General features: G+C 44.6%; 1 protein-coding gene and 1 long non-coding RNA gene across 5 annotated transcripts in view; one reads left to right on the forward strand and one right to left on the reverse strand.

Moving 5' to 3' along the window:
• The window catches only part of PRKG1 (protein kinase cGMP-dependent 1), a 442,922-nt gene that overhangs the window by 291,677 nt on the left and 139,095 nt on the right, over positions 1-12,150 (forward strand). For all 4 annotated transcript variants that reach the window (XM_065068161.1, XM_065068160.1, XM_065068162.1 and 1 more), the window contains one exon: positions 6,299-6,362. In XM_065068161.1, coding sequence (XP_064924233.1) covers positions 6,299-6,362 — 64 coding nt within the window. The remainder of the gene's footprint in view (positions 1-6,298; positions 6,363-12,150) is intronic.
• Positions 3,811-5,037, reverse strand: LOC110360718 (uncharacterized). The gene is made up of 3 exons (XR_002416804.2): positions 4,894-5,037; positions 4,591-4,639; positions 3,811-4,081 (listed from the first exon to the last, which is right to left on the reverse strand). It is a non-coding gene; the product is annotated as an uncharacterized LOC110360718 (long non-coding RNA).

Below are 12,150 nucleotides of genomic sequence, written 5' to 3' on the forward strand. Positions count from 1 at the left end.
TTAACATTTGTCACCCTCTTCAAGATTAAAAACAGCAGATTATTTTAATGCTGTTGTAGCTTCAGCAGAGACCTGTTCTCTCTTCCTCAGGGTTCATCCTACGAGCTGCTTTCAAGGCCAGACCTAAGGGTAATTAATGTGAGCAGGAGGGACTGTCACTCCCTCGCCCTTTCTCCTTTGTTTTCTAATATTCTATAAGCCAAGCAAAACACAGAGGAAAACGGGCCTTGACTTAGCAATGATATTTGTAATAGGGTAAGGGTTGAGTTTCTGGAGAACTAACTATACCTTTTCTGAACTTATTTTCAGCCACTTCTAATGAATAAAAACCAGTTTATCCTCCGTATGGCTGTATTAACATACATGACAAGGACAGGAGCTTTCCCCTGAGATATAAAAGTGGTGTAGGAGCCATAGAGTTGTTGGGTTTTTTTCCTTCTGAAACTATCTTCTACAAGATCCCGCTTTAACCGATACCAGCCAGATCTCAGGCTGGTTGTCACCGTGGGAAAGGTGAGAGGACACGGGGTTCTCTGCTGCAACACATCCCAGATCAAGAAGGCAAAGGGAAGACAACATGAAAGATCGCACAGTAAATTTTTGGAAACTTTAATGAACAAGGCTGCAAATACATTTCTTGGTTGTTGTTTTAAAGCGATGGTGCTGAGGAAGCTAGCAGTCCCTACCCAGCACAACGTGATGGCCAGCGGGCAGACGTCTGTACGTAGCGTTTCCAGCTCGAGTTGTTCAAAACATCATTTTTTGTGAGGATCCTAAATGAAGCGCCAGGTGAGATTTAGCCTCGGTTCTTTTGGAGCGGAGAGACAGTGCTATGGGGCATCCCAAATGTGGGAAAACAAGGACATTAGCATTTTTCAACCTTCGTTCCAGTTGGATGTGAAAAACAAGAGTTTCAGGGAATGCAGACAGACTTTATTTCCTTTTACTGAGCTGTTTTGATTTTTAAACTCTGCTTACCCATCTGGCCCAAGGCAGAGAGAGGCATCAACAACTGCATTTGTTCCGGTGCCAACCAATACTAAAAGATAAAGGGTTTGTTTCAGAGTTAAACCACGAGGACCGTCTGCCGCCGACTGCGAAGCTGGATGAGCAATTTCAATGAACACCCTTCCAAAGTTTGGGGAGCGCATCTTGAAACGTATTTAGAAAGCGAATAGCTGCTTTTGTGTTGGGCTGGAGGAAGGGGACAGCCAAGAACCCTGCGCAGTTTTCATGTGTGTCGGAAGATAAATGTCCTGTCGCGGTGCTGGCAGCTCTGCCGCTGAGGTAAAATCAACCCCTTGGGTTCCAGCCAGGATTAGTTGGAAGCTCTTGCTGGTTTAGAGTGATCCCATGGGGTGAATCAAAGCTTTCCTAACGGGGCACGTTGCTTCTACCTAAAAGTTGAGAGCAGCTTGGTGACCAGGGATGGAAACCCGACCTCTCACGCCTCCTTCTGCCGCCTTCAGGTTGGAGGTTCAATGTGCGCATTTCGGCGCAGCTGTTTTCCCCTCTTTTGGCAGCTTGTGCTCGGCACGTTGAGTTCTCTGTGAAAATGTGTCGCTTTGGGAGCCAAGTGCAATAGCTGCTCGGCCGTTCGCAAGCGACTCCCCACAGTGCCCTCCCCGTGTATACGGACTGTCATTCCCAACACAATATTCCTTAGTTGAAAGTGTGGAATACAGCCAGCAAAAAGTCACCTCTCGCTGCCAACACGAGCAGCTACATCTCCTTTCCATGACTGAAGAAGAGTCTGCTGAGACCGGAGCAGGTCTGAGGTTGCTCCTCACCCTGTGTTACCTGCAGTGGCAGCCATACATCTTTTGGGATAAAGCGTTATGATGTTTGTGGGTTGACTTAAAAAAACCCACTGGGTTCATTGACATTTGCTGTTAAAACTAAATTTCCTTAAGGTAGGGATCTGGTTTGCCTTGTTACGTACAACCTGGAGCTTCACGTGGAACTTGGACTGAGCTTTTGCAAAGGGGGCCTATAAAATAGGCATAAATAGTTAGGTAGACGTTTCTTTTTAACATCCATATCACCATAAATACATAACTTGGAGGAGCAAGGGGGGCTGCAGATGAGTAGAGTGTCAGTTGTAGTAGAACATCAGTTGTGAAAGCATCTCTCTTACATATCCAGCTTTATTCCATAACCTCGTCATGTCAGGGTGGCTTTGGGTTTTTGTTTTATGGTTTTGACTAATCAGCGTTAGAGGCATTGGGTGGTGCAGTGCTGACCACCGTTCCGCTCTTTGCTGCATGGGGGAAACTGTAGCAGAGCTGGAGCCTCTTCTCCAATTAAGTGCTTTACTGATTTATCTCAAAACGTGTCTAAAGGCTTAGGCAGCAGAGAAGGCCCTGGGCATCTTCTCGCTGGTCCAGGAGCGGCCAAGGTGTCCACTCAGGAGGAGCAAGATGGGCTTTGATTCCCACCTTAGCAGATCTTTCCCTTTCGGGCCAACTTTTCGATAATATCATCAGTGCAGGTGGAGAAGTTGCTCCTCGTTATGTGGAATGAGAAGCAGCTGCAGAAAGCCCACAGCAGGACTTGTAGGAAAGGGCTGACAAAGCTGCTAGGGCTTAGTCTCCAACAGAGATAGGTCCTAGGTGAAGTGGGAGGTGGACGTGGCAAAAAGTGGCATGAAGTAATTCACATGTGCTGCAGGTAGGCAGAAAAGTCATGAGTTTTGAACTCTGGTGAGAGACTTCGGCATTAGATACCAGAATGTTTTTCCTAGCTGTAGCAATTGTTACTATCTGGAGTTGGTAATGTGGCTGGTTTACAATTTGTGTTGTTGGTGGGGTTTGAGAAGCAGCTGGACAAGAACTCGTCTGAGAAAGGCTGGGTTTACTTGGTCCTGCTTTGTTAGGTGCAGAGCAAGTCATTTGTGGCTGAGGCGGAGCTGTGTTTGCTGTGATTTCTTCTGTCCTAAATAACGAAGATGCCCATACTGAAGTGCTGAATGTTGGCTTTTGTATGTTTTTCAGAAATTTCACAAAACTGGAGAAAGTTGAATATAGTTTTTGTGAACTCTTGCTGTGCTGCAAGGTTTTCAAAGATCTCCTTTGGTTCTTCTGCTCCTGTTTTGTGTTTGGCCATTCAAAGCTCGGCTGTTTTCCTCTAAGTTCTCCATTAAGAGCTGAAGCTTCATTTTCCTTTGAGTACAAATACCCCCATGGAAAGAATCTCCAAACCATTGATTTTTGGATGCAGATCTTTCACTAATGCAGGTGGATTTTGGAGCCAAGCAAGAATCTATATTATCAATCTGTTTAATGTTGGCTTGGAGAGAGTGGGGGGATTTTTATTGACCTGCAGAAGGAAGCCAAAACTTTCAATATTGTCTTATACACTCAAACATCTTTTCTAATCTTGCGTTTCTGTTGGCGTTGTCCTCAGCCTGTTGGCCTGAACTTGTAACAACTTTTAATAGGTCAATAAATGCTTTATCTCCGCTATTTCATAAAGACGTTTGTTCAGTACAGGGGTTTTTGGTAGTAAAGTGATGGACAGTCCTGTAAGATTTTTTCTTATAAGACTCAAATAGAATTTGGCTGTGTTGTCACTTCTAGCTGTTCAGGACTATACTGGCCCATTGTAAATGACTGTAAATCTGTGGTAATTAATTGTGTCATTCTGTGATGAGAGGTACAACAACAAGTTGATTTTCCCATTATTGCCCTATTGCTGTGTTGAAGTTGTGAGCGTTTCTCTTAGGAAATTTTCCTAGCTTTTGATAGTAAAATTTAGAATTTGTTTAGAGCTCATATGCTATTTCCTTATTTCTAACGTATTTTGGTCTATCATAGATGTTTTCCGTCACTCCCTTGGATTGCACAGAGGTAATTATCTGTAAAAAAAATACACTGTGATGCCTTCTCCCCCAATTTGGGAATGTAGTGGAAAAGTTGTGGAGATGTGTGGGAGTATTATCTTCTCCCATCAGTTTATCCCTCATTTGGGAATGCTAGAGTTGGTGTAACAAACTTTGATTTGATACTTAGGCCCAGACATCATCACATTCTTTTTTAGTTGTTTCTGTTTGCTCTTGTTCCATTGTGGACCTGTGTGTTTCCTAAGGGGGGAAAAAAGCACAAAACACATTGTTGAGAGCATTACCAGTTACGTCTTATTATAATTTAATACATTTAGCTGAAGTTATTTCTTTTTTTTAAGGAAATAATGAAGGCTTCCAAAGTTTCCAGTTCCTCTGCAGCATAGCATGTATTTAAGACAATATTCTGCTTTAATTGTGCTCACAAATTAAATTCACCTGCTCACAAATGAAGTTGACCAGGCACTTTCTGCTTGGTGGGCTTTGCTAGTGGGTTTCCTCTGGGTGCAGGAGCAGCTGTGCAAGTTGTGCAGCCAAAAAGTATTTATAGCTCACGAAATACAGGCTGGGGGTGATTACCCTGAAGGCACAAGCTTCCAGCATTCAGGATTGCAAAAAACATATGGGTTTAGTTTGTATTTTAGCTCCCCGAAATGCAGAGAATAACTTTCATGCGGTTTCATGATCCCAAATATAAAGTGCTACCTTGTGTGAAAGGAAAGCTGTGATTTATTTGGGGTTATATTTACCTCCCAGCAGCTCCCTCCTTCCTCACTTTGCACCTGATCATCAGCGTTCCTGAAATGAGAGCAACGCGTTGGGGATCTCAATTTAATATAAGGAACATAAAACTCTGTTTACACCATGTAGTGGACTGTGATAAAGCAACGTGCGAGCAAACTGTTCTTGCAAATAGCATCTGTAGGGCTGTAGCATATCAGTGCTAGGCTTGGGCTAATATTTCATGTGGATGCATTGGTAATTAGTCTACTGATGATGGGCATTTTTAATTAAAACAGGTACAGCACTGCTTTCCTCCCTCTGGAACGTACATTGTGTTGGTGTGTTTTGTGTAGCGTCGCTTGGGAATATTGAACATTGAGGTTTTATGGAAAACAGAGAATGAGAGGCCAAGGTACTGCAGAGTCACAGCCCGGCTGAGGTTGGCACGAACCTCTGGAGATGGTCTGGTCCAGCCTCTCTGCCCAAGCTGTGTTGCCTAGAGCTGGTTGCCAGGGACGGTGTCATAGAATCATAGAACGGTTGGGGTTCAAGGGACCTCCCCAGCTCCCCCAGTGCCCCCCCTGCCATGAGCAGGGACATCTTGACCAGCTCAGGCTGCTCAGAGCCCCGTCCAGCCTGGCCTGGGATGTCTCCAGGGATGGTTCATCCACCACCTCTCTGCCCAACCTGGGCCAAATGTCCAGATGGCTTTTGAGTGTCTCCAAGGTAGGAGGCTCCACAAGCTCACTGGGCAGCCCATAAGGTTGTGGAGATAGAGATTCAAGGTCAGGGAACTTGCAGGAGATTTGGAAACCCAACTTCACATCCCTCATCCTGCCTGAGGCTGAATTAAATCTCAGTCCTGGACCTGTGATGGGTGGGCTCGTTATTGTTTTATTGCCCTCACACCTCAATCAGGTGGTTGGAGCTGATCTTTTCTGCCTTTTATTTTAATTATTTCTTTCTGATGGGATGGAAGCAGAGCAGGAAAAAATTAGTGCAGTCATAGAATCATTTGAGTTGGAAGAAACCTTCAGGATCATCGAGTCCAACCATAACCTGACCTAAATCTAGCTCTGACCCACGTCCCTAAGAACCTCATCTAAATACCTTTTAAACCCCTCCAGGGATGGTGACTCCAGCACTGCCCTGGGCAGCCTGTTCCAATGCCCCACAGCCCTTTTCTGGAAGAAATTGTTCCCCAGATCCAACCTCAACCTTAGGGAGGTTGTGGAGTCTCCTTCTCTGGAGACATTCAAACCCACCTGGACATGTTCCTGTGTGACCTCACCTAGGTGTTCCTGCTCCAGCAGGGGGATTGGACTGGATGAGCTTTTGAGGTCCCTTCCAATCCCAAACATACTGTGATACTGTGAACCTCCCCTGGCCCAAATTGAGGCCTTTTCCTCCTGTCCTGTTACTGGCTTATTCAGGAGAAGAGACCGAACGAGGGACTGAGCAGGTTTGTGGCATGCGTTAATTCCAGTAAATCCTTAATTGATTCTTAGTTGATTACCAGCTTTATGAGCGGTTCTCCAGACGTTTGCTGCCAGTGGGTTCCCATTGTAACAAAATACTGCTAGGAGAAGATCAGATCTCCATTATATGTGCTGTTTTTCTGCTGAAAGCTTTTTAAGCCCTAGGGCATAATATTTCAGGAAAATAAATGAAATTCAGCTGGACTTGTGGCGTGTATAGAGGGATCCATTAATTGAGATTTCTCTTGTATTGCAGCGTTCCCACATTCCAGAGCCTTCCCGAGGAGATACTTAGTAAGCTTGCAGATGTCCTCGAAGAGGTAAGTGCTTTTAATTTTGCGAGCTAATGAGTTCAGAGGCCGCGAGGCTTCTGCTGCCACTATCCAGGCTCTCTTTGCCCAAAGAACAGCTTCACAGTTTTGTTCCCAATGACGATGTGACTGTTCCGGCGCGTCGAGGAACCGTGTGAAAAGTGAATCCCGTTTCCAGCAGGGCTTACAGATTTTTTAATTGACTTTTGTGCAGTTTGGGGAGCAAAACAATCATCTTTCACTGTTTGCAGGAGGGAAATCTTCTCCAGCTTCTGGTTTGGTGTGAAAATACCATCTCCTTTCAAATTTGGTGGGACACTTAGGTTAGAGGGCAATGTTATGTGTTAAAGGAGGTGTCATGGAAAAGCTGCTCCCGTAGGAGTTACAGCACAAAGGGATGGTGGGATAAACGTGGAGATATTTGACGGTCTGGATGGAGTTGGGCTTTTCCTACCTGGCTAGAAGTATTAACAATACTATAATAATAGTATCTCATAATAGATCCCCCAACACACATCCCCAACCAAACACAAAATTGATACTTAAATAAAATCAAAAGAAACCTGAACAAACACAAACCTGCCCTTTCAGTGACCCTGCAGAATGGGTGTAAAATATTTGGGTTGCGTTGCTGGCAGTTTGTCCACGTAGTGCTCCGTTCTGGGCCTGCGGAATTCTATGTCATTAAATATAACAGAAACTGTAATAAAACCCTTTAAAATGAAGCCCTGTATGATTTAAGCAGGGGAAATGCCTGCGTACAACAGCATTTTATGTCATTCCTTGTTGTTTTTTCTCACACCGTGCCATTATGAGCAACCTGTGTTTATAGGAAGATGTTCGTACGGCCTCTGCCAGTGATTCTGAGTGCTGCTCGCATTTAAGTTTTTTCTTCTTTTCAAAGATAGGACATTGTTATTTCTTTGCCTTCAGTATACAGATAAATTCTGTAATCCAAACAAATCAGACACTTGTCATACAGAATAATTGCATATTCATAGATAAGCTTTATTTCCTTTACTGCCGGAGAAGTGTTCAGATTTGGAGAGAAAAGGCGTATTAACTCGATATGCTGTGAATTAAATTTCCCTATCTCAAAACCGCATACCTAACAAAAAAACAGTTTAATTTGCTTGGATCACATAACCAGCATTAATCTCCTTACCAAGCAGTAAGGAAAATAATAAAGTCAATATAACTTTTCCAGGGACACTTAAAGTTTCCTGGCAAAACGAGGATCTGCGGGTTTGTTAAGAATTCTGTGCCCTTATGGGATGCTGTGGTACGAGGGGCTGGTCCTCCCAGTTTGTACTGGGAAGTGGCTTCCAATGGGACTCCCCCTTGTTCTTCCCTCTGGGTTTCTCTTTGATTTAACATATCACATTTTACATAAACTAAAAAAAAATAAATCACTCTACTATGATATTATGCATTTTGTTTTTAACGGTATCTAATGTATTGCAACTAAGCGGTAATAAGTTGATTTTATCCTCTGTGCTGTAACAAGGATTGGATAAAAGCGACTGATTTGGCACAGTTTGGGGGGGAATCTCAATGTCAAGATTTCATGTGGTTTTTGTTTTGATGAAGCACTGGGAATAATGTGATGCTGCTGTCCTATATTCTTTGCTTAAGTTTCTAAAAAATACTTAAAATGCAGAAGTGAGGGGGGAAAAAAAGCTGGTTTAATTGCCCGTTACCCACATCAAAGTTGGGAATGACATTTTAGACAGCAGGAAGGTAAAAAGGTCGGTGTTTGATAATGTAATTTCATTTGCTGAATTGATGGTGGTACTACAAGTTCCTTGAATAACTCAGAATTAACAAAAGCCGGGGGTATTCCCTTTGGTGGTGGCTTCTGACTTGTGTGAGATCAATGAAGTTGCTCGTCATTTAAATACATGATTGTAGGAACGAAAGAGTTGAGTTCCATTTTAGCACATTCAAACCCAAGCTGACAATAGGTTGTTTTTATTTTCTTTTGCCAAGAAATCTTTTCCCAGGAATTGACATTTGAGGGTTGTAATTGACCCCATTTCCAGCCCTTGTTTTGGGGGCAAAGGTTTCTCTGGTCGTAGGTTGTGGCAGTTGATACCAAGCTCAAAGCACCTTTAGGCTGGACCTGCACGTCCTGGGATTTAAGAATTGCTCCCAGCACCCAAACCTGATCCTTCTGTCGTCTTCAGTTACATATTTTGAATTATATTAATATTTCTTTTCATATTAACAAGCATCAATGTAATGAATAGCTGCCTTTATTAAAACCCCACAAAACACTGGGTAAGGCCTGTAGTGGTTTTCACTGGGATGGAGACAATAAGTAGTATGGTTTAGCAGCTCAAGACTTAATTCTGGTTTTACTTGGGTTTTGGTAGCTCAGCAGCTTAAGGAGATGAGGTTTATGTCTGCCTGTAGGACAGTCCTCCCAAATAATTTGCAGTTGCTTCCCCAAAATCCATTCGATGAGAAGTTCCTGTGAGATTCATCTGAATGATGAGGTAGGATTAGAAGATATATGGGAATTAGTGGATGTTGAGTCCAAATATTAATAGTTTTAAAATATTTATTAAAATATTAATGTGTGTGTTTGTGGTTGGCTCAGCCTCTCCTTGGCAGGGAGTAGGTGTTTGGGGTTTAATGCAAGGGGTGGAGGACAAAAATCAATCAGTTTTTCTGTATGGGGAAGAGGCCTGTAGTTTGTGGGGTTTCCCAGGGGTCAGTATTAGATCCAGTCCCATTCAACCTGTTCATCAGTGACCTGGGTGAAGAGACTGATTGCACCCTCAGGCAGTTTGCTGATGATACCAAACTGGGTGAGGGGCTGACACACCAGAGGCTGTGCTGCCATCCAGAGAGACATGGACAGGCTGGAGTACTGGACAGAAGAACCTCGTGAAGTTCAGCCAAGGCAAGTGTAGGGTCCTGCACCTGGGGAGCAACAACCCCAGGCACCAGGACAGGCTGGGGCTGACCTGCTGGAAAGCAGCTCTGCAGAGAGGGCCCTGGGAGTTCTGGTTGACAGTAGGCTGACCGTGAGTCAACAATGTGCCCTGTGGCCAAGAAGCCAACGGTCCCTGGGGTGCATGAGGAAGTGTGACCAGCAGGTCAGGGAGGTTGTTCCTCCCCCTCTCCTCTGCCTTGGTGAGGCCCCATCTGGAGTTCTGGGTCCAGTTCTGGGCTCCCCAGTTAAGAAGGATAAGGAGCTACTGGACAGAGACCAGTGAAGGAACACAAAGGTGCTGAGGGGTCTGGAGCGTCTTCATGATGAGGAGACACTGAGAGAGCTGGGGCTGTTCAGCTGGAGAAGAGAAGCTGAGAGGGATCTTATCTGTGCTTATAAATATCTCCAGGGTGGGTGTCAGAGGATGGACCAGACTCTGTTCAGTGCTGCCCAACGCCAGGGTGAGGGGCAACAGGGACAGACTGAAACACAGGAGGTTCCATCTGATCATGAGGAGAAACTTCTTTGCTGGGAGGTGCCAGAGCCTGGCCCAGGCTGCCCAGAGCGGGTGTGGAGGCTCCTTCTCTGAGACATTCAAACCCCCTGGACGTGACCCTGTGTGATCTGCTCTGTGACCCTGCGTTAGCAGGTGGGTTGGACTGGGTGATCTCCAGAGGTCCTTTCAACCCCAACCAAGCTGTGTTGGGGTGATGTTTTTTTTCATAGGGTTGTGCGTATCACCCCACCTTCACTGTGCGTCTGGATGCGAGAGGCAGCACATACCGCTAGAGCCTACAAGTTTAATCATTCTATTTTTTATTTTCCTATTTTTTCTTCCTTTTTCCTATTTTTCTTCAGTTGAAAACACAACATTTTTGACCTCTCTCTGACTCTTGAAGCATCACCCCCAGGCTGCTCCTTCCTAAAAAAACTCGTTGCCTGACACCTCTGAGCTCCAGTGCTTAACAGCCTTGAACCAGGGGGCAAAATAACATGATAATGTGGAGATAACGCCACCGTACTGTATTTTGGTAAAGAAAATCAACGTGTTTATGTTTTTAAATATTGGAGGATTAACCTAGTTGGACAAGATGTTGCTTAAACGTAGCTGTGTGCCTTGGTCCCATCTGAGTGCACGTCTGGGATTAAATACCTGGATTGGTATTTGTTGTATAAATATCTTTGCCCTGGATGAATGCAAATCACTTAAATAAAAAAAGTGAGTTCTTTGCACAGTATTTTTATTCATGAAACATCTTAATAATTTCAGTTTCCTTGGGTGAAAGAGGGAAATTTGTTTGTGAATTGAAAGACTCTCTGTAGAAGATGACTAACCAAGATGAAAAGTCCTTTTATTTTTATAAACCTGAGAAACTTGGTGAAAATGTGAAAGCTTGACCTTTTTGTGTCCAGATTTGAAGGCTTTGAAGCAATTTGTTGTTGTCTTTTCTGATTATAGACTTTCTGATTTTCTTAGAGTTAAAACAAAAAGTCTTTTTTTCCCATCAGGCACCATTAAAATGTATCACTTGTACATCACAAAAACAAATTGATGTTTTCTAGGAAACAGTTCTCTAAGAATATGTAGCATTAGCATTACAGCTTTTCACAGAATCGCAGAATGGACTGGGGTGGAAAAGAGCTCAGAGATCATCAAGTCCAACCCTTGGTCCAACTCCAGTCCATTGACTAGATCATGGCACTAAGTGCCATGTCCAATCTCAGTTTAAAAACCTCCAGGGCCGGTGAGTCCAGCACCTCCCTGGGCAGCCATTCCAATGCCTGACCACTCTCTCTGCAAAGAATTGCTTTCTAACATTCAGCCTCAATTTCCCCTGGCAGGGTTGAAGCCCATGGCCCCTTGTCCTATTGCTGACTGCCTGGGAGAAGAGACCAATCCCCACCTGGCTAGAACTGCCCTTCAGGTAGTTCTAGAGAGTGCTGAGCTCAGCTCTAAGCCTCCTCTTCTCCAGACTAAACAAGCCCAGCTCCCTCAGCCTCTCCCCATAGGGCTTGTGCTCAAGTCCCTTCCCCAGTCGTGTTGCTCTTCTCTGGACCCGCTCCAGCACTTCAATCTCTTTCCTGAGCTGAGGGGCCCAGAACTGAACACAATACTCCAGGTGTGGCCTCCCCAATGCAGAGCACAGGGGAAGGATCACTGCCCTTGTCCTGCTGACCACGCTGGTTTGGGTACAGGACAGGATACCACTGGCCTTCTTGGCCACCTGGGCACACTGTTGGCTCCTGTTGAGCTTCCTGTCCATTAGTCCCCCAGGTCCCTTTCTGTCTGACTGCTCTCCAGCCACTCTGTGCCCAGCCTGGAGCGCTGCAGGGGGTTGTTGTGGCCAAAGTGCAGCACCCGGCACTTGGCCTTATTGAACTTCATCCCATTGGAATCAGCCCATTTTTCCAGTCTATGCAGATCCCTCTGCAGAGCCCTCCTGCCTTCCAGCAGCTCGACACTCCCTCCCAACTTGGCCTTGTTCAATTTCATCCCATCTTCTTTATAATGTGGCAGTTTATAATGGAAAGGAATAAAGTGTTAATTTATTTTTGCTTAGGAAACTAAAATGCATTGAAACACCCGTAGAATGATGTAATGTGCACATTTGGGTGCTCCAACCTGAATTTCGGGGGGAAAAAAATGGGAGACTCTGGGCTGGCATCACCTTCTCTCGTTCTCTTTTCCTCTTTGTTCCTTTGGGGTAAAAATCAGGGATTTCTCTTCCATCTTGAAGTCGGTTCATTTTCTAGTAGCCTTTTCTTCTTTCAAGGGTATAATCTGAGTCATTCAAATGTAGAATTTATATCCTTGGAAGATCTGTATCTCAAATTGCTAGCTCGGTAACAATAAGT

This window comes from Columba livia, chromosome 6 (genome assembly GCF_036013475.1).
Source record: "Columba livia isolate bColLiv1 breed racing homer chromosome 6, bColLiv1.pat.W.v2, whole genome shotgun sequence".
Taxonomy (NCBI): Eukaryota; Metazoa; Chordata; class Aves; order Columbiformes; family Columbidae; genus Columba; species Columba livia.